At 49.0% G+C, this 22,732-nt stretch overlaps 1 protein-coding gene across 3 annotated transcripts in view; it reads right to left on the bottom strand.

Annotated features, from left to right (window-relative positions):
- Positions 1-22,732, bottom strand: part of TDRD12 (tudor domain containing 12) — a 57,515-nt gene that overhangs the window by 5,633 nt on the left and 29,150 nt on the right. For all 3 annotated transcript variants that reach the window (XM_075576350.1, XM_075576349.1, XM_075576348.1), the window contains exons 17-23: positions 17,102-17,230; positions 14,237-14,354; positions 13,391-13,530; positions 11,347-11,567; positions 10,841-10,931; positions 8,891-9,075; positions 7,568-7,775 (exon numbers count right to left, since the gene is read on the bottom strand). In XM_075576350.1, coding sequence (XP_075432465.1) covers positions 7,568-7,775; positions 8,891-9,075; positions 10,841-10,931; positions 11,347-11,567; positions 13,391-13,530; positions 14,237-14,354; positions 17,102-17,230 — 1,092 coding nt within the window. The remainder of the gene's footprint in view (positions 1-7,567; positions 7,776-8,890; positions 9,076-10,840; positions 10,932-11,346; positions 11,568-13,390; positions 13,531-14,236; positions 14,355-17,101; positions 17,231-22,732) is intronic.

Here is a 22,732-nt window from a genome sequence, read left to right as displayed (position 1 = left end):
AATAAACACTGGCACCTACTATTAGATGACCAAGATCTACAAGGGGCTATATCACACACACCCAAACTTACAAGCAGAAGAAGCCGTAACTTGAAGGATATTCTTGTTAGAAGCCACTACCAAGCCAAATCAAACACCACATGGCTAGCTAAAAAACCTACGGGATCATACGCATGTGGCCGATGTAAGGCCTGTAGACACGTACCTAAGAGAACAGACTTCATGGACTCTAATAAACAGCGAACATTTAAAATTAACGAGTTCATAAACTGCGTTACTGAGGGGGTGATATACCTGTTAGTCTGCGGATGTGGCAAGTTATATGTAGGCAAAACGTTCAGGCAGTTTAAAAAGAGAATTCTTGAACATCTGGGTTCTATTCGGAATGCCGCAGACACCCCTGTGGCACGTCACGTAATAAGCGAACACAATGGAAACAGTGACCAATTAATCTTTATTGGCATACAACATATCCCATGGGGCCAACGTAAGGGTGATTGGGACAAGGCACTACTACAGACTGAGTGTAAATGGATATACATGCTCAATACACTCAGTCCCATCGGCCTCAATGAGGGGTTTATTTACAAGTCATACCTGTAACCTCTGTAATACACTACACAGGATGGGGATCTAGGTATACAGTTTAAACTTAGAGTCCGTTTTGACTTACGGGGCGGATGCCATAGGTTAGAACAGTCCTACACCCCCCATTTACGCACCACCGTACACAACTTCACAGCCCACTTACATCCACAATATATTTATAGTTTCTGGTTGGCCCCAGGTCAGAAAATCAGAAATCATATAAAAATAAAAAAATATATAAATGGAGATATTATACCTATACCTACCTGTGTGTTCCTTCATTTATATACATCATAGCCCTAGATGCTAAATACACTGTTCCAACTAATTACCCTATCTATATTCATACTTGGGGTATTTAGTGCCATACTCACCATCGATTGAGGGCTATGCACATAGAGCTAACTAAATGCCTAGTGAGCTATGTGGATACGGATTTCATGTCTTACCAACTGACAACCCACTTATCTGGCAAGTTTGCAGCATCCAAAGGGTGACACAAAAAGGAAGACAGAGACAGCCACATTTAGGCATATGTTATACTTTTAATTGTGTGCCACTGTACTTGATCCGTTTTCCTTTCCCTATCACAAGATACTAGGGTTCAAAGTATCAATAGTCCTCTATTACCCCTCGAGCACTATGATATGCTCCTTAGATTGTCCATCACCACAGTGGAGTGTGATTGGGGAGGTTTCCAGTCACGCCCCTTCATATGTATATAAATAAGAGTCACCATGACTCAATAGGGACCTCCTACCTTGAGAAAGCGCCGCCCCCGAGCGCGAAACGTACGTCGGGATGACGTCATCACGCTGACGTCGGAGGTCACGGGAGAGATTGCTCCTTGACAGGGAAGGGAGGGTGTTTGGTGCTGTACTGGCTACTCCTAACTACAGTTACTTTGCCTGAAATTGAGCACCATACTGGCACTTGCCACTCTATGTAACAGGAGAGCAGGTGCTGTACAGACTGCACGAGGTGACACTGCAATCACCAGAGCAGTGGGTAATGCACCCGTATCTTACTGCAGCACTTCTGATCCACCTTAACTGAGGCTCATTCCTCCGGTACTATTACACTAGTTGTATAATAGATACCCATTACACCCTCCCAGGGCTTTAGGTGATTCATCAGCATACATTGCTAGTTCTCAATTAGGCATATTTACCTCACCGCCCACTACCCCTATCGGAGCCACCTATGGAGGTATCTATTTAAGCAGTGGTATACCTCATATTAATCCTACCACCACCTCCTTATACATCCGTGCCTGTGTTTTAGTTGTTTTTATTACTCACTACACTTTTTGCGTCGTGACAATGTGCGTCTACATAGATGTTTAATAAAAGTTTATTGTTTTGCCCATAGGGCATTTTAGGTGATTGTTCTATCCCAATTTTGGGTACAATTACCAGGATCCCCCTCCCCTCAATCCACCCCCTGTAGCAATACAAGCTACTCTATCTGTACAATATATTCTATTAGCCTGTGTGCAGCTATCTGGGATCTGTGGAAGATTTACCTATTGTCTTCCTGCTTACTTGCGATGTCAGTACTATCCCTTTGCACCGGTTACATTATTTGCTATTTGGTGAGCGGTGTACTACCAGTTATTCTATTTATTACTAAGCTACATAAAGACAAACATAAAAAAAAAAAAAAAAAAAGTTAACATAAAACTTAATATAGGGACAGGAAAAAGAAATAAAACTCGGGGCTGCCATAGTTAAGAAAAGGAAATATTGTCCTATTTTCTTTAATGTCCCTATGGCAGACACCAGCAATGGGCTGTCGACAGTCATTCCCAATACTTCACACAGGCTGATAATGAACTAATCTTGGCGGCGTCCATGCTGGCGAAGACTGCGCCACGGAGTGCGTGGCGCGATCACATTGCCTTAAGGCATATATTGCGGCCATAGACCGCGCGTGCGCGACAGCAGGAGGTAGCACGCAGTGCGCGAGTAATCACTTCAATCTGATCCCTCGGCGCGACGGGCAGGTCACGTGTGTGCTCCGTGACGTCACAGGCGCCCTTAGACATACAATGTGGCCACAAAATGCTCTCACTTAACGCAGGTGACGTCACTTGCGCGCACGCCTCCGCGCGGTCTTCTGCTGCATGGACGCAGCTTTATATTGCTTGCAAAGATCATCTTCCAGATTCTGCATCTGCTGAGTAACGGAGATTCGGATGCGCTTCGGTACGCTCTTACACGCTCCCGGTGCTAAGTAACGGAGATTCGGAGGCGCTTCGGGACGCTCTTACACGCTCCCGGTGCTAAGTAACGGAGATTTGGAGGCGCTTCGGGACGCTCTTACTCGCTCCCGGTGCTGAGAAACGGAGATTCGGAGGCGCTTCGGTACGCTCTTACACGCTCCCGGTGCTGAGAAACGGAGATTCGGAGGCGCTTCGGGACGCTCTTACACGCTCCCGGTGCTGAGAAACGGAGATTCGGAGGCGCTTCGGTACGCTCTTACACGCTCCCGGTGCTGAGTAACGGAGATTCGGAGGCGCTTCGGGACGCTCTTACGCGCTCCCGGTGCTGAGAAACGGAGATTCGGAGGCGCTTCGGTACGCTCTTACACGCTCCCGGTGCTGAGTAACGGAGATTCGGAGGCGCTTCGGGACGCTCTTACACGCTCCCGGTGCTGAGAAACGGAGATTCGGAGGCGCTTCGGGACGCTCTTACACGCTCCCGGTGCTGAGAAACGGAGATTCGGAGGCGCTTTGGGACACTCTTACACGCTCCCGGTGCTGAGAAACGGAGATTCTGAGGCGCTTCGGGACGCTCTTACACGCTCCCGGTGCTGAGTAACGGAGATTCGGAGGCGCTTCTGGACGCTCTTACACGCTCCCGGTGCTGAGTAACGGAGATTCGGAGGCGCTTCGGGACGCTCTTACACGCTCCCGGTGCTGAGTAACGGAGATTCGGAGGCGCTTCGGTACGCTCTTACACGCTCCCGGTGCTGAGAAACGGAGATTCGGAGGCGCTTCGGGACGCTCTTACACGCTCCCGGTGCTGAGTAACGGAGATTCGGAGGCTCTTCGGTCAGCCCTTACACGCTCCCGGTGCTGAGTAACGGAGATTCGGAGGCGCTTCGGGACGCTCTTACACGCTCCCGGTGCTGAGTAACGGAGATTTCGGAGGCGCTTCGGTCAGCTCTTACACGCTCCCGGTGCTGAGTAACGGAGATTCGGAGGTGCTTCGGGACGCTCTTACACGCTCCCGGTGCTGAGAAACGGAGATTCGGAGGCGCTTCGGGACGCTCTTACACGCTCCCGGTGCTGAGTAACGGAGATTCGGAGGCGCTTTGGGACACTCTTACACGCTCCCGGTGCTGAGTAACGGAGATTCGGAGGCGCTTCGGGACGCTCTTACACGCTCCCGGTGCTGAGTAACGGAGATTCGGAGGCGCTTCGGTACGCTCTTACACGCTCCCGGTGCTGAGAAACGGAGATTCGGAGGCGCTTCGGGACGCTCTTACACGCTCCCGGTGCTGAGTAACGGAGATTCGGAGGCGCTTCGGTCAGCTCTTACACGCTCCCGGTGCTGAGTAACGGAGATTCGGAGGCGCTTCGGGACGCTCTTACACGCTCCCGGTGCTGAGAAACGGAGATTCGGAGGCGCTTCGGGACGCTCTTACACGCTCCCGGTGCTGAGTAACGGAGATTCGGAGGCGCTTCGGTACGCTCTTACACGCTCCCGGTGCTGAGAAACGGAGATTCGGAGGCGCTTCGGGACGCTCTTACACGCTCCCGGTGCTGAGTAACGGAGATTCGGAGGCGCTTCGGTCAGCTCTTACACGCTCCCGGTGCTGAGAAACGGAGATTCGGAGGCGCTTCTGGACGCTCTTACACGCTCCCGGTGCTGAGTAACGGAGATTCGGAGGCGCTTCGGGACGCTCTTACACGCTCCCGGTGCTGAGTAACGGAGATTCGGAGGCGTTTCGGTACGCTCTTACACGCTCCCGGTGCTGAGAAACGGAGATTCGGAGGCGCTTCGGGACGCTCTTACACGCTCCCGGTGCTGAGTAACGGAGATTCAGAGGCTCTTCGGTCAGCTCTTACACGCTCCCGGTGCTGAGTAACGGAGATTCGGAGGTGCTTCGGGACGCTCTTACACGCTCCCGGTGCTGAGTAACGGAGATTCGGAGGCGCTTCGGGACGCTCTTACACGCTCCCGGTGCTGAGTAACGGAGATTCGGAGGCGCTTCGGGACGCTCTTACACGCTCCCGGTGCTGAGTAACGGAGATTCGGAGGCGCTTCGGTCAGCTCTTACACGCTCCCGGTGCTGAGTAACGGAGATTCGGAGGCGCTTCGGGACGCTCTTACACGCTCCCGGTGCTGAGAAACGGAGATTCGGAGGCGCTTCGGGACGCTCTTACACACTCCCGGTGCTGAGTAACGGAGATTCGGAGGCGCTTCGGGACGCTCTTACACGCTCCCGGTGCTGAGTAACGGAGATTCGGAGGCGCTTCTGTACACTCTTACACGCTCCCGGTGCTGAGAAACGGAGATTCGGAGGCGCTTCGGGACGATCTTACACGCTCCCGGTGCTGAGTAACGGAGATTCGGAGGCGCTTCGGTCAGCTCTTACACGCTCCCGGTGCTGAGAAACGGAGATTCGGAGGCGCTTCGGGACGCTCTTACACGCTCCCGGTGCTGAGAAACGGAGATTCGGAGGCGCTTCGGTCAGCTCTTACACGCTCCCGGTGCTGAGAAACGGAGATTCGGAGGCGCTTCGGTACGCTCTTACACGCTCCCGGTGCTGAGAAACGGAGATTCGGAGGTGCTTCGGGACGCTCTTACACGCTCCCGGTGCTGAGTAACGGAGATTCGGAGGCGCTTCGGGACGCTCTTACACACTCCCGGTGCTGAGAAACGGAGATTCGGAGGCGCTTCGGTACGCTCTTACACGCTCCCGGTGCTGAGAAACAGAGATTCGGAGGCGCTTCGGGACGCTCTTACACGCTCCCGGTGCTGAGAAACGGAGATTCGGAGGCGCTTCGGGACGCTCTTACACGCTCCCGGTGCTGAGTAACGGAGATTCGGAGGCGCTTCGGGACGCTCTTACACGCTCCCGGTGCTGAGAAACGGAGATTCGGAGGCGCTTCTGTCGGCTCTTACACGCTCCCGGTGCTGAGTAACGGAGATTCGGAGGCGCTTCGGTACGCTCTTACACGCTCCCGGTGCTGAGTAACGGAGATTCGGAGGCGCTTCGGGACGCTCTTACACGCTCCCGGTGCTGAGTAACGGAGATTCGGAGGCGCTTCGGGACGCTCTTACACGCTCCCGGTGCTGAGTAATGGAGATTCGGAGGCGCTTCGGGACGCTCTTACACGCTCCCGGTGCTGAGAAACGGAGATTCGGAGGCGCTTCGGGACGCTCTTACACGCTCCCGGTGCTGAGAAACGGAGATTCGGAGGCGCTTCGGGACGCTCTTACACGCTCCCGGTGCTGAGAAACGGAGATTCGGAGGCGCTTCGGGACGCTCTTACACGCTCCCGGTGCTGAGTAAGGGAGATTCGGAGGCGCTTCGGGACGCTCTTACACGCTCCCGGTGCTGAGTAAGGGAGATTCGGAGGCGCTTCGGGACGCTCTTACACGCTCCCGGTGCTGAGTAAGGGAGATTCGGAGGCGCTTCGGGACGCTCTTACACGCTCCCGGTGCTGAGTAACGGAGATTCGGAGGCGCTTCGGGACGCTCTTACACGCTCCCGGTGCTGAGTAACGGAGATTCGGAGGCGCTTCGGTACGCTCTTACACGCTCCCGGTGCTGAGTAACGGAGATTCGGAGGCGCTTCGGTACGCTCTTACACGCTCCCGGTGCTGAGAAACGGAGATTCGGAGGCGCTTCGGGATGCTCTTACGCGCTCCCGGTGCTGAGAAACGGAGATTCGGAGGCGCTTCGGGACGCTCTTACGCGCTCCCGGTGCTGAGAAACGGAGATTCGGAGGCGCTTCGGGACGCTCTTACACGCTCCCGGTGCTGAGTAACGGAGATTCGGAGGCGCTTCGGGACGCTCTTACACGCTCCCGGTGCTGAGAAACGGAGATTCGGAGGCGCTTCGGTCGGCTCTTACACGCTCCCGGTGCTGAGAAACGGAGATTCGGAGGCGCTTCGGTCGGCTCTTACACGCTCCCGGTGCTGAGTAACGGAGATTCGGAGGCGCTTCGGGACGCTCTTACACGCTCCCGGTGCTGAGAAACGGAGATTCGGAGGCGCTTCGGGACGCTCTTACACGCTCCCGGTGCTGAGAAACGGAGATTCGGAGGCGCTTCGGGACGCTCTTACACGCTCCCGGTGCTGAGTAACGGAGATTCGGAGGCGCTTCGGGACGCTCTTACACGCTCCCGGTGCTGAGTAACGGAGATTCGGAGGCGCTTCGGGACGCTCTTACACGCTCCCGGTGCTGAGAAACGGAGATTCGGAGGCGCTTCGGGACGCTCTTACACGCTCCCGGTGCTGAGTAACGGAGATTCGGAGGCGCTTCGGGACGCTCTTACACGCTCCCGGTGCTGAGTAACGGAGATTCGGAGGCGCTTCGGGACGCTCTTACACGCTCCCGGGAAGGGACTGTAAAGCCCTCGTACCAAGGTGTGCACAAATAGTATTAAAGGTGCCCATAAAGGCTGAAGGGGAGGAGGGGGTGGAGACTCCAGCCAGGCAACACAAATACCTGAAGCAGGAAGGTGTGTGACCGGATTTACACCTACCCAGAAGATGTGTTACTCCAAACTATGAGGTTGCGTTTAACCCAATAGTGGAGGCTGTAAAAAGTAGCCTTTAATTACGAAAATACGATACATTGATGCCCTTTTAAAGATAAAATCCATAATACTCCATTTGAAAAATTGTGACACACACACACACACACACACACACACACACACACACACACACACACGATTCTTTGGTTTTCTTTAAGAAGCCAACTAAGAGAACAGGACAATGAAAAGCTTGCAAACTTACTTTAGGACTCCATTCAGCTTCACCATCTATAGGTTTAACTCGGCAAACAATAAACTCTACTGCTTGTGGTGGAATATTTTGGAATTTAGATGGCAGCTGTAGCAGCAGATGTTCCCCGACTTCACCAGTTCTTCCTTCATCGATGTACTTTACATCAACATTAACAATACCATCATCCTTTTTTGGAGAAACTTGTAAAACTTGAACCCTTTGAAGACAAATCACGTGACCTTACTTACAGTAGATGTTGCAGGGCTATACATGAAATGATCATAAACAATATGGTAAACATTAAACACATACTGGCTCCGAGATAGAGATATATATCTATATATAGATATATATCTCTAAGTTATGGTGAGTAAAAAAAGTGACAAAAACCCTCCACAGCAAAGCATATAGCAAATGGAAATATTACTGTATGCGCCTTTGCATGTCTAAGGCAGGTCTGCAACCCCACCTTTCACCATAATCACCCAGCACACAGCTGTGACCATGCAGCAAGCTTAAGCCTATAGGGAACCATGTTTAAAATGGTTTTGAAGCAAAAAGTGGCACTGTGTGCTCATTTGCATGTCATTTCACAGAATCCCTTGCTGCAGTGGAAGTGCTGTGTGATTATGGTGAAAGGCGGGGTTGCAGACCTGCCTAAGACATGCAAATAAGCATACAGTTATATTTCCATTTGAGATAGAGATAGGTAGAGATAGGTAGATAGAGATAGGTAGATAGAGGTAGAGATATACATATATATATATATATATATATATATATATATATATATATAACAAAAAGCAGCAGCCAGCACTCCAAGCAACAAATGTAAAGTCAAGGTGCATGCTCCATAGAAATCAATATAGAAACCCTGTCTTCCCATAAGAGAAGGCACAAAAGCAGCAACACTCAGATATAGCAAAAAGACATGTATTAGCAGTGACAAAACAGCACACTATAAACCCAACGTTTCGGTCCTGGCAGGACCTTCCTCAGGGGGGTGCACCCCCCTGAGGAAGGTCCTGCCAGGACCGAAACGTTGGGTTTATAGTGTGCTGTTTTGTCACTGCTAATACATGTCTTTTTGCTATATCTGAGTGTTGCTGCTTTTGTGCCTTCTCTTATGGGAAGACAGGGTTTATATATATATATATATATATATATATATATATATATATATATATATATATATATATATATATATATATATATATATATATATATATATATATGAGACGTGTTGCATGTACTCCCCACAGCTGAAAGGTGATAAGAATGTTCTATAAAAAGTAATCTGAAGAAACATATCCCTAACAATTGCTAATGTACCTGTGATAAATTGACCCATCTTTTAATGCATACATGGCAGACCTTTCCACACTGCACACAGATACACTGCTGCTCGGTGATTGGTAATATTCAGTCAGTTCTTCAACAAGGCGATGATATACATCTTCTTTAGTTACTATGCACCCAAAGTACCTAGCCGCATCAACAATATACAAAGGCATAACCTGAAAATATATAAAAAGTGACATTCATTTTAAGCATATTGTATTTTTTCATTCATCTTCAATTATCAATGCCCACTGCTTATCCATTTTAAGCAAATGACTGAGAAGGTCGTGTTACTGAAGTGAAATAGCTCAGCAGCTGCCCGACCTCAGGTACATACTTAAGATATTGGCTAAAAATTAAGCCTTCTCAGTGAGCAAAGGCAAGAACTCTGTAAATAGAGACACTGCGTTTGAAGCAGGGGAACCTGGTTCAAATCCCGGTGACAGATTCTTGTGACGTTGTGCAAGTCACTTTATCGCCCTGTGTCTCAGGCACCAATAAAACACATTGATTGTAAGCTCATCTGGGCAGGGACTGCGACTGTAAGAATTCTGTGTGCTGTGTAACGCGCGCTCTACTGTCATTGTGAAGCGCTTTCAGTGCCATGCGGAAAATGAAATCAAGTTATTCTTACTTTTGACGATCCAACTACCATATCAATATATGAATATAATGGCGGAGGTCATTTATTTCAAAAGTGACACGAGTCGACTGGTCAGAAACGTGGCTGAGTAGATGTGCCAATAAAGCTAGTTACCTTTCAGAGCCGTCTCCTAACCCCAAACCTTCAGCACAGTTTGGGTCAGCCACTGGCATTCTGAGTGGCAGTACTGTGTGCGAGGATAACCAGTCTCAGAATTGTTATTAGCAACATTTACAAACCAGGATTAAGAAGTGTCACCAAGTACCAGATTTATGCACGGGAGTTAGTGAATGAGTATATGCACGGGAGTTAGTGGATGAGAATATGCACAGGAGTTAGTGGATGAGAATATGCACGGGAGTTAGTGGATGAGTATATGCACGGGAGTTAGTGGATGAGTATATGCACGGGAGTTAGTGGATGAGTATATGCACGGGAGTTAGTGGATGAGTATATGCACGGGAGTTAGTGGATGAAAATATGCACGGGAGTTAGTGGATGAGTATATGCACGGGAGTTAGTGGATGAGTATATGCACGGGAGTTAGTGGATGAGTATATGCACGGGAGTTAGTGGATGAGTATATGCACGGGAGTTAGTGGATGAGTATATGCACGGGAGTTAGTGGATGAGTATATGCACGGGAGTTAGTGGATGAGTATATGCACGGGAGTTAGTGGATGAGTATATGCACGGGAGTTAGTGGATGAGTATATGAACGGGAGTTAGTGGATGAGTATATGCACGGGAGTTAGTGGATGAGTATATGCACGGGAGTTAGTTGAGTATATGCACGGGGAGTTAGTGGATGAGTATATGCACGGGAGTTAGTTGAGTATATGCACGGGAGTTAGATGAGTATATGCACGGGAGTTAGTGGATGAGTATATGCACGGGAGTTAGTTGAATATATGCACGGGAGTTAGTTGAGTATATGCACGGGAGTTAGTTGAGTATATGCACGGGAGTTAGTTGAGTATATGCACGGGAGTGAGTTGAGTATATGCACGGGAGTGAGTTGAGTATATGCACGGGAGTTAGTTGAGTATATGCACGGGAGTTAGTTGAGTATATGCACGGGAGTTAGTTGAGTATATGCACGGGAGTTAGTTGAGTATATGCACGGGAGTTAGTTGAGTATATGCACGGGAGTTAGTTGATGGGTATGTATACAATCCCAAAATTAGAACACAAGATTTCCATTTTCAGGGATTGAACATTACGCAGATTACACATACACCACTTCCACGACCATCACCCAGTTAAAAAAAAAAATGAAATGATCACTAATTGCTTACAGATATGTACTGGTCACTCTCTGAATCTCCATGGGGATAGTCTGTGATGGTGCTCATGTGATGCCGATCAGGACACTTGGCGATATTGTTGCTATACAAGGAAAACAAATTTAAAAAAATGTTTTAAATAAAACAATTATGCACATGTAAAATTAATTGGCAATTTGTATCCCTAGAGAGCATGAAACCAATAAAATATGGGGGAATTTAGAGGGTTCTTCTCCAAGACACAAGGGAAATCAAACAAAAACAGTTTAAAAAAAAGGTAGGATATCGGTTTTCACCTCTATAGTATTGTGAAGACATATTTAACAAATAAGAGATGAGCATGCAGGGAAACTGCCTGTTTAATACTCGGCATTGAGAATTAACTCAAAGTAATAAACATTCTATTCGTTCCAAAAGTGTTCAACACAAAGAAAATATCAATGTTCTGCAATAAATAATATCCCGTTACAGTTCTTTTCCTGACCAAGTCAATTTTTTTTTATAGTTAATTTACTTACCAGCAATAACCAAATGCTTTGACATATTGGCAGATCTTTCTACCAAACTTTATCTTCTCTTTTGCCAGTAAAATCCCATTTGTGAAGTCATTTAGCTCAGGTGGAATTTTGGCTTCTGCGTGTTGTAAATAATGCAGAATAGGAACTGCATGAAAAGCATGTTTTTCAGTCATTAACAAAACTGATCTGGCTCTGGAATAATATTGTTCTAAGGAAACGACCTACATTTGGAAACAAAATACGTTCATGTCAGGCGCTAAATGACGGATACTTGAAATACACGCTAACTAAAAACAAAGATCTCATTGTGTTCCTTGTTCTACTTAACTGTGATGCTTCTCATATTGGCAAAAAAAAAACCCATAATGCAATGGATATTTTGATGAAGATGCCAACGCAGAAAATTGTGATTACGTTCTGTTATCTTAATGCACATTATCCAATCTTTCAGCTCTACCAAACCTCTTCAACATTAGTAAGAATTAGTTGGCACCTGATGAATAGGGAGATGAAGTGACAAGGCGTGATCACTGGGTCTCAAACAAGGTCCATTTACTTTAGAACAAATGATTCCCAATAGGGAGTTCACCCCAATTTTTTTGTAAAGGCGCCTCCCAGGCAGAATTAGTGGTTTTCTGAGCCTGTGTGGGGGCTGCACACTTAGTAAGGCCCCAAACTGCACCTTAGCATGGGTGGTATAACAGTTACAGCAGGAACTTCCAAAGTCGCTCCACAGCCACAAGGTATTGCGGGACATGACTTTGGAAGCTGCTGCAGTGAGTGACAGCTACACATATCCATGCTGCCTGCACACACTGAGGGGCAGTTTAGGGCCCTAAATGTCCCATCCCCCCTCCCCCATGCGGGCCAGTAGAAAGCCTTACCTGATGACGTCACGGCTTTCTATTGGCCTGCAGGGTGCGGGAGCTTTGAAACTCTGCCATTACGTGAACCCTGGTAGGGGAGAGGCAACTAGCACCCCCTACGGAGGCAAATATCTCTGGAAGTAGGTGGTCCCCAGAGCTGAAATTAACAGGGGTTCAGTGGCAGAGATCACCTACTCCAATCAATCCTGTGTAAAAATAATCAAAAACAAAAAAAAAAACCTTGGATTGCCTCTTGCATGCTATTTTCAGCCTTTAATTTACTTATTGAACCATTATGGTCAAACATAAGTGAAAATGTGGCAAGTCAGCTTTGTCTGCCACTGATTATAATGATCATCAACAAAAAGGTAGAAACCCCCGATAAAGAGGCATCTTCCTCGAAACGCATAGGGGTAGCTCTTTTCTTGATGTTTATTTTGAGGCATCGCTCATGGTATGAAAGGATTGAGGACTTCCACTCAGAGGACGCTGCATCTGCCAGTTTCAATACTGAATCCTGAATCTCATTCGTCTGTGAGTGGATCTGTATATACGGCTTTCTGTTAAGTAAAGATTACTATACTATGGAGTTTGAACTCTGTTTTTTTTATTATGTATGTGTGTGTGCGAGTGTGTGCTCAGCCTGCAGATGACAAGTTATTCCACAATTTGTGGTTCACTTAATAAAGATTGGCAAAATTTGAATTTGCTGCAAAAACTTTATTTTCTAGAATATTTGCGCATTCATGTGAGCTAAAGAGCCAGCACTATTTTTTCTTTAACTTTTCTTTTATATTTGATAATTAGCAAATATTTGAAAAGGTGTAAATTGTTTAAAATATAGAGAGAATATTTAGGGAGGGGGGGGAGGGGTGGGGAGGGAGAAGCAGATTTCCCCTAAAAATGAGAGAATATTCTAACGTTCAAAAAAAACCTCTCCTGAAAAAAAAAAAAAAAAAAATGTATATATTCACATTTTTCAAACAATTGCCCTCCTTTACCTAAAACGACAAAATTGCTTATGCTTCATTTCAGTCAGGCACGTAGGCCTAGATGATGTGGATTGACATCTGCAAATTGTCAGTTGCATACTTTTAAGCAAAAATAACATAACAATTCTTAAATATTTACAACAGAAGTAAAACTATTTAATCAGGAAAGCTTCTTTTTGTTTTTACCTTTACAATTTGACTCTGAAAATGATCTGACATGGAAAACATGCGTAAACCAAACACACTGGGACTCTGTGGGAAGCTGAAGTGAATCACACACGTGGCATCCGTGACATCCAACAGAGGTACAAATTCATCAGTTACAACTGCAAAACAGAGCAGAGAACAGCACTTAAACTCAAACGTGCAAATACAAACTGCATGCAGTACTTGGGACACTTCTGGTCATCTTAATTGCTTAGACATCCAATTGGTCAATTATGCAAAATAAGTTAATATTTTCCTTACAACAATATCATATTCATAATATAATATCCATAAATTACATTAGCCACCCTGTATGTAAAGGAATATTTAAGACGCTTTGTAAACATTAAGTAAACTAGGTTAAAATAATCATTTTAAACAGAAACACTACACTGTATTATATTTGTACCAAACTGAAGTTCTCTATTTAATAATAATGACTAATATTTCATATAGTGCTTTTCTCCCAATGGGACTCAAAGCGCTTCACAATTACAATATAGAGAGCGGTACACAGCACATAGGAATGTTACAGACACCGTTCCTGCCCGGGTGAGCTTACAATCTATGATTTTGGTGCCTGAGGCACAGGGAGATAAAGTCGCTTGCTCAATGTCACAAGAAGCCAACACCGGGCTCTGAACCAGGTTCAAACTCAGTGTCTTTAATTATTATTAATTTACTCACCGAGCTACTCATTTAACCCACCGGGAATAGAACCAGGCTCCTCTGTTCAGTGTCATGAGTCAATCTTTACTCACTGAGCTGTTCCTCCAGCAAATTAAGATAATTCTGTTGAATTTTAGAAAGGAAAACTATGCTTACCCAGAACCACGTGTGTACCAGCACTGAACATTTTTTTCCACTGTTCTAATACATGATTGAAACCATGCACACGTTTTTCATTGATCAGTAGACAGAAGAGTGAATTGTTTTGAACTGCCTAAAAAACAAAACAAGGAAGGGGCATCTTAATTGCATCATTTAAAAATAAAAGATGGTCCACAAACTGTAGCAAGCGCCTCACACCCGTGGCTGACCATTATAACACTATTATTCGTGATCTGTAATTTTACCATCTTTATATGGATGACGCAGACTACAAACAATGTATATGTTTTTATGTTTTAAAAGGAAAAAAGAAAAACTGCTGCGCTAACTAGAAACTGGACAAATAGATAGATACAAATAAATATTAATAAATAATAATAAACAAGATGTAACAATGTACATAGAAGATGTATCAGTACGCTACTGTGGACAAACAGACAAAATAGCACAAAACACACAAACAGGGAAAGGGGAAGGGAAAAGAGGGGGGGGGGGTGGAGAAAAAGGGAAAAAAAGCCCCAAACAGCAAAAGGTGTCTTCAATCGGCTACTAGATGACGCTGCCATCTAGTTCACGTGGAACTACAAACGGAGGGTCCCGCGGGTGATGTCAAAGATTTTTAACCACTGTTTTTTATTCATTTACACACTGTAAGTGTCCTTGATCTATCTACTATACCACTAGTAAATACAGTATTACGCTATGGAAGCCGCGCTGTCCTCTTTTTGTTTTATGTTTTTATGTTTGTAAATGTAATGTTTTCCATTAACCTGGTATATTAACTCATGTGTTTCATCTCAATACAAAATCAGATTACAAGGACTTTAATGTAATATGAATCTTTAAAGGGCCGTTCTCCTTTCCTTCAAATACATGCGATTATGCTCTCCCCCCACCCCCAAAATGATTGTATGTCAATCACTTACGTTTATGTCACCATCATCATTAGTTCATTTTGATCCTTGAAGGAACGGCCACACTTGATCATAAACCATTCAGAAACTTGTTTCTCTAATCATCAGTACAGGCATACCCCGGTTTAAGGACACTCGCTTTAAGTACACTCGTGAGTAAGGACATATCGCCCAATAGGCAAATGGCAGCTCGCGCATGCGCCTGTCAGCACGTCCTGAACAGCAATACCGGCTCCCTACCTGTACCGGAGCTGTGCGCAAGCGGGGAGACTATAGAGCCTGTTACAAAATGCGTTATTTACATCAGTTATGCACGTATGTGACGATTGCAGTACAGTACATGCATCAATAAGTGGGAAAAAGGTAGTGCTTCACTTTAAGTACATTTTCGCTTTACATACATGCTCCGGTCTCATTGTGTACGTTAATACGGGGTATGCCTGTATATCAGTGTTAACATTTTACCAAAGGACAAAATACCAGCTACATACTGTAATCAATAAATTCAATTTTTTTTGAAGTAGCAATCTCTGCATTTTTGCGGGGGTGGGAAGGAGTGGGGGTTGTTTTGTCTTTAATATGCATAACTTTAAATATCCCAATACAGTGGCAATATTGGCTAAGTAGGATGACTTGTATTGTTTAGATATTTCATATAAAGCTGTAGAGAAAAGAAACAGTGTACAACCAATAACCTAATCATGGTTCTAACATTGTTACTGCTCTCATGTAATATAGCACATACGTGAACATTTGTTTTAATTCTCATTTAATTACATGTACAATGGGTTGAATACTACAATGTGGCAAATTCATATTTATGTAATCTATCCATGTAAACAATCTATAAAGCTATATTCACCAACTAAAACTACTGTGGTACTTGTAGATCAGAAGTAGACAACTTTAAGGATATCCCTTGCTTCAGCACAAGTGGCTCAGTCACAATAACCGAGCCACCTGTGCTGAATCAGGGATATCCCCAATACCTAGCCTGCTGATGGCCCTGGAGGAGTGGGGTTGGCCACCCCTGTAGAAGTTGACCACGATGAACCCTTCTAACACATCTATGAATATTTATCATTTTGAAGAGATATTTATTTGGGCTTGGGCTTGGACAGGAAATGGTATAAGTGGTGTCTTTTCTTGACCAGTGAGGCTGCAAGGTGGCTCCCCTCTCCCCCCCGCCCCGAACCCACGTACAAATTACGTCAGGAACCGGAACTGGAGGTATAAAAGGCTTCGGCTACTTATTTATAACAAATACCTAATGGGGTATATGCCACTCCCTGCCAGAGTGCTCATTTGACAGGAGGGGGAGGGGACAGTCAGCCAGCCCTTGAACCGATGACCTTGTGTCCCCTTCGCGAACGGGCTGCGCTCCCCGCCAGCAGGGCCTTAAATAGGCCTTACGTAGTCCATCCCCGGGTTAGGGGAGGGAGGTGTGGGGGCGGGTTAGAGAGAAGGTCAGCCCCCCAGTCAGGAGATCCCCCCTCCCCCCGCTGATGGCTAGGGGGCCACTTTCCACAGGAATACATTTGTGGCCTTGGTATTTTTGGGACGCTTTAATTTCCTGTTGTAAGGACTAGGATTTCTGTACAACGTGGATACAATAGAGAGAACACTATAGATGAAAACAAAAAATACTGCATTTACCCCTTTCGCTGCCTCACTTGCAGTAAAGGAGTTCATGTCAACCCTGCACATGGAGTTCATATAAAAATAAAAGCTGTGTAATGTGGCAGGCATAAGCTTATAGGGTCCCATGTTAACATGGACATGAAGCAAAGGTGACACTGTGTGTTAATTTGCATGTCATTTCCCAGAATCCCTGGCTGCAGTGGTAGCATTGTATGCCAAGAGATAATAGGGAGAAGCAGGGTTGCAGACCTGTGAAAGACAAGGTGGTCACAAGTGATATATAAAAAGCAGAATGCATACTTACTTTGTAAACCAATTCGGATTCATCATCTGATTTAGTGAAAATCAAGATCTTTTGAGCATTACTTGGTGTAAAATCTAAAGTCCTCAGCAATACTGACATTTTCTCACAGTCTAAACAAAGCTGTACCACCTAAGGAAAAGAAATATATCAACACAACTCAAGATAGAGATTTCATTGAACCATTATTTCGCTTGCATAGGTATACTTCAGTGGAGAAGGGTAAAGTAAAAGCGTTAGAAAATAGGTATCTTATTTGAAAGCGGCACCCCCTAGCCATAGGCGGGGGGGCTTCATGACCGGGGGGGTCCGGCCTTCCCCTCGCTGGCCCGCCCCCACACCTCCCTCCCCAGCACAGGGGAGGAGTTCACGGAAGGCCTACTTAAGGCCAGGCTGGCGGGCAGCACATCCTCTTTGGCTGCCCGCCAGACGATTTGGACGTCCCTCTCCTCCCTGCAGGTTAAATTAAGGTAAGGCCCCGAAAAGGGGGGGTCAATCCTGGGCACTCCCCCCTCCTGTATAGCCGCGATTTTTGAATCGGCGGTGAGGGGGGAGGCGGGATGCAGGGAGGAGAGGGACCCCTTAGTGTAGCGGCCCGTCCCCATCCTCCATCTGCGGCGCGCAACATGGAGCTGGGGGGGTCGGATTTAGGCCTGTGCCGCGGCAGCTGCAGGCGGGGAGTGGTGGTCTCGGGACAGGGGGTCTGACGGGCAGAAGGGGCCTGACGGGGTTTTCCCCGCTTCTTTCCCTGGGGGTGGGGGCTACCTGCTCCCGCAGCGTTGTGCGGGCGGGTGCCTCCTCCATCCGCATAGCCCCGCGGTGGCTGCCATCGGCAAGGGCACCCCGGCGGGGAGGTCCGGCCGAGGCATGCAGCCCGCGCGGAAATTCGCCGTTTGTGCCCCATGCGGCTGCTCGCGGCCCGCTCGGGGGCTGGGGCGCAGTCCCACGTGGTGCGGGCCTTCCGTCTCCCGATGGGGAGTGTAGCGCGGGCAGAGGCCCCTCCTACCCCTCCCCCCTTTCGTTAGTGGTCTCGGGGCAGTGGGGTTGGGGTGGACCGGTCAGCCATGCGGCTGGAGAGGCGGCTGCTCCCGCGCCCCCCCCCCCCCACACATGTGGGGTCGTTAAAATGTATGCGTGAGGTGGGCTGTACAGGGGGGGGCCGGCCGGGAAAAATCTATAATAAATAACGTTGTATGGGTATATGTGTGTGATATGGGTGTGTATATATGTGTGTGGTAGGGGTGTGTATATATGTCAGGTATGTGGGTTTGTATGGAGATAGGTATATACGTATGTATAAATAGGTGTATGCGTAGGTGGATATATATGTATATGTATATGTATATGTATATGTATATACAGTTTGTTAGGATGCGCAGACAGACATAGGTGTTTGTGCGGTTACGCATGGATATATGTATGTGTATATAGGCATGTATACGTAGGTGGATATATGTATATGCTAGGGCAGCCGCTCTTAGTGGTTGCGGCCCCGGCCCGGTAAGTGCGAGGGTGGAGGGCGGCCAAGGTTGGCGCTGCGGTCTGCTCCCGCAGTTCAAGTTTAGGTGCGGGGGACATACGCTGATGCGCTCGGGGCATGAGCAAGTGGGTGCCTGACTCTGCTCCCGGCGGCAGTTGCCCGCCCGCGCGGGGGGACGGGGCAGATAGGCTGGCAAAAGCTTCCCACATGGGGGAGCGGACTCGGGTTGGCGGGGGAGCCTGCCCCCGCGGCATGTTGCAGGGTGCCTCCCCCCCTCTTATGGTCTCATACTCAGAATATGCTGCATCGGGAGTTATATGGTGTCAATAGAGCTCTTTATCTTGGGACATTATAAGCTATATAAATATACTCCTAGTGAATATTACATAATTACTTGTGAATGGGAATCACAATGTTAAGCATTTATGCATGGTTACTTTTATCTGGATTCCCCAATTAATTCATGTGGGTGGGCGCATGTGGATGCGTGCGTGCGGAGGCGCATGTGTGGGTGGATAGGTGCGTGGGCACGGGTAGATGGACATATGGGTAGGCACATGGGGATGAATGTATGTAGTCACATTTGGGTGTATACGTGTGTAGGACATACTTGAAAACGAGAGGTAACTCTCAAGGTATTACTTCCTGGTAAGATATTTTATAACTAAATAAATGCACGTAGATGTGTAAGCTGGTGTAGAGGCACACATAGATGGGTACGGGGGGGCACGCGTAGACGTGTGTGTGTGGGTATGGGCACACGTGTGCATGTATGGGCACGCGTGGATGGGCACACGTGGACGTGGATGGGCACACGTGGACGTGGATGGGCACACGTGGACGTGGATGGGCACACGTGGACGTGGATGGGCACACGTGGACGTGGATGGGCACACGTAGAGGTGTGCGGGTGTGTATGGGCACATGTGGATGTGTGCGAGGGCGTATGGGCACACGGAGATGGGGGCATATGGGCGCGCGCGCGTGTATGGGCACGTAGATGCGCGCGTGGGTGTATGGGCACACGTAGATGTGCGCGTGTGTATATGGGCACACGGAGATGCGCGCGTGTGTATATGGGCACAGGGAGATGCGCACGCGGGTGTATGTGCTCGTGTGTATATGGGCACACGGAGATGCGCACGTGGGTGTATATGGGCGCACGTGGGTGTATATGGGCACTCGGAGATGCGCGTGTGTGCGTATAAGGTCACACGGGGATGCGCGCGTGTGTATAAGGTCACACGGAGAGGCGCGCGCGGGTTTAAGGTCACATGGAGGTGTGGGTGTATAGGCGCGCATGTGTATAGGGCCACACGTAGATGTGCGCGTGTGTATAGGGACACACGTAGATGTGCGCGTGTGTATATGGGCACACGGAGATGCGCGCGTGTGTGTATATGGGCACACGGAGATGCGCATGCAGGTGTATGTGCGCGTGTTTATATGGGCACACGGAGATGCGCGTGTGTATGTGGGCACGCGGGGATGCGCGTGTGTGCGTGTAAAGTCACGGGGATACGCGCGTGTGTATAAGGTCACGGAGAGGCGCGGGTGTAAGGTCACATGGAGATGCGCGCGTGTGTATAAGGTCACACGGAGATGCGCGCGTGTGTATAAGGTCACACGGAGATGCGCGCGTGTGTATAAGGTCACACGGAGATGCGCGCGTGTGTATAAGGTCACACGGAGAAGCATGCGTGTATAAGGTCACACTGAGATGCGCGCGTGTGTATATGGGCACACGGAGATGCGCGCGTGTGTACATGGGCACACGGAGATGCGCGCGTGTGTACATGGGCACACGGAGATGCGCGCGAGTGTACATGGGCACACGGAGATGCGCGCGAGTGTACATGGGCACACGGAGATGCGCGCGAGTGTACATGGGCACACGGAGATGCGCGCGAGTGTACATGGGCACACGGAGATGCGCGCGAGTGTACATGGGCACACGGAGATGCGCGCGAGTGTACATGGGCACACGGAGATGCGCGCGTGTGTATATGGGCACACGGAGACCCGCGCGTGTATAAGGTCACACGGAGATGCGCGCGCGCGCGTGTGTATATGGGCACACGGAGATGCGCGCGTGTATAAGGTCACACGGAGATGCGCGCGTGTATACATGGGCACACGGAGAGGCGCGCGAGTGTACATGGGCACACGGAGAGGCGCGCGTGTGTATATGGGCACACGGAGACCCGCGCGTGTGTATATGGGCACACGGCGATGAGCGCGCACGGAGAGTCGTGCATGGGCACACTGAGAGGCGTGCGTATGGGTACACTTGGGGGGGCGCGTATGGACATACGTAGAGGCGTGTTACCGTGGTTATAATAACGAATAGGGGAGCTGCATGGCGCGGTAGGGGCAAGGGGGACAGGTACGATTATAGTCGTGCCACGTGTTGGTAGCGAACTGGTTTGAATGCAGGGTAGAGGAACGTTTATTGTTTTGAGCTGATCTTGTCTACCTCTGTCCAGCCGGGTGGCATACTCTTTAAAATTTGTTTAGCAGCAATTTGCACTGCATTTCCTCGAATAGTTCTTCAGGAGTTCGGTTAAGGTGACCGTTTTGATATTCAAGCCGTCTAATAGTGGATGGGGTTTTGATGGTAGAGTCTGCTATTGCGTTAAGGTTCTGGTTAAGCGGCTTCAGTTGACTGAGGTGTGGTGCTGCCTTGAGAGCAAGGTAAACAGCACAGATGGTGTGAGGTGCTGGTGTCTCACAGGACTGGGTACACACATGAAGACACTTTGAATCAATCAAAGACATTACCCATGATATGGGAAAGGTGACTCCCCCACCCCCATTTGGTGGCTAATTGGTGGAAGCCATACCGATGAGGACTGGCAAACCTACCTTATTCGCCTCGTCAGGCAATTATGTTCCTAAGGGGGAACTGGGCAGCCTGCGTTGGTGCACCTACGTTATAGTCCCTTGGCCAGGTATGGTGGTGGGGGTGGCCGGTTTAAGTGTGCGCTTGAATGTTCTTGCTAGCGAAGGCCCGAGCAGAACTGCAAAGGTGTGATCTCCGAGCACGGAGCAGGACGGCGATCGAATGCTGGTTGCATGGCTTATTTCAGCGGTGATCTTTGTTTTCCCCTCTTGGATTTATGGCGGCTCTGGTGGTTGGCATAGTTGCCCTAGCCTAGCGCGCCCTTTAAATAGTCTCAGCAAGCACACTTCACAGAGTAGGGCACACGCAGGTGCGCGCGGGTTTATATGGGTGCGCGCGGGTGTATATGGGCACACGGGAATGTGCGCGGGTGTATATGGGCACACGGAAATGCGCGCGGGTGTATATGGGCACACGGAAATGCGCGCGGGTGCATACGGTTTGCTGTGCGGGGAGAGGGGCTGGCGGAGGCACGCGGTCACAGCGCGTGAGGCCCTGGGTTGCTAATCCTGGGGCAGGCAATAGTCGCGACCCGTGCAAGCAGGGACGGGTAGGGACGGGCCGGTGCCCCGTCGCGCAAAAATTTTGGAAAATCATACGGGAAGCGGGCTGCATGGCATCAATGGCAGAGCAGTTACGCCTTCTTCAAGTCGAGGCGGAAAACCATGACGAGGCATGGTTGGATCGGTGGCTGCAGGCGTTGTTCTCTGCGAAACCAGCACGTGGCACTAAGGCTGCTCCCCGCGGGAAGGGGAAGCAGAGGGCGCTGCAGCACAACGCGTCAGGCGACAGTCCCCAGGCACCATTGCGCGCTAGACCGGCGGCATGCAGAGAAGCCGCGCTCCACAGGAAGGGAGCGCGGAGGGTGCTGCAGTGCAAGGCGGCAGTCGAAGTTCAGCAACCGCACGCAAGGCGGCAGCCCTCGGTCACGGTACCGTGAGGCAGGGCGTCACAGCGGCCAGGTCGGGCCTCAGCAATGGTGGGGAAGACTTCGACTGCTGGGACGCAGGGTGTGGGCGCGCGTGGATGCAGGCGCACGTGGATGCGTGCGAGTGTATGGGCGCGCGTAGATGCGCGCGTGTATAGCTGCTCCCCGCGGGAAGGGGAAGCAGAGGGCGCTGCAGCACAACGCGTCAGGCAACAGTCTCCAGGCAGCATTGCGCGCTAGACAGGCGGCAGGCAGAGAGGCCGCGCTCCACAGGAAAGGAGCGCGGAGGGTGCTGCAGTGCAAGGCGGCAGGCGAAGTTCAGCA

This window comes from Ascaphus truei, chromosome 19 (assembly GCF_040206685.1).
Source record: "Ascaphus truei isolate aAscTru1 chromosome 19, aAscTru1.hap1, whole genome shotgun sequence".
NCBI classification, from domain to species: domain Eukaryota; kingdom Metazoa; phylum Chordata; class Amphibia; order Anura; family Ascaphidae; genus Ascaphus; species Ascaphus truei.
This window is presented reverse-complemented; position numbering and strand designations above follow the sequence as displayed.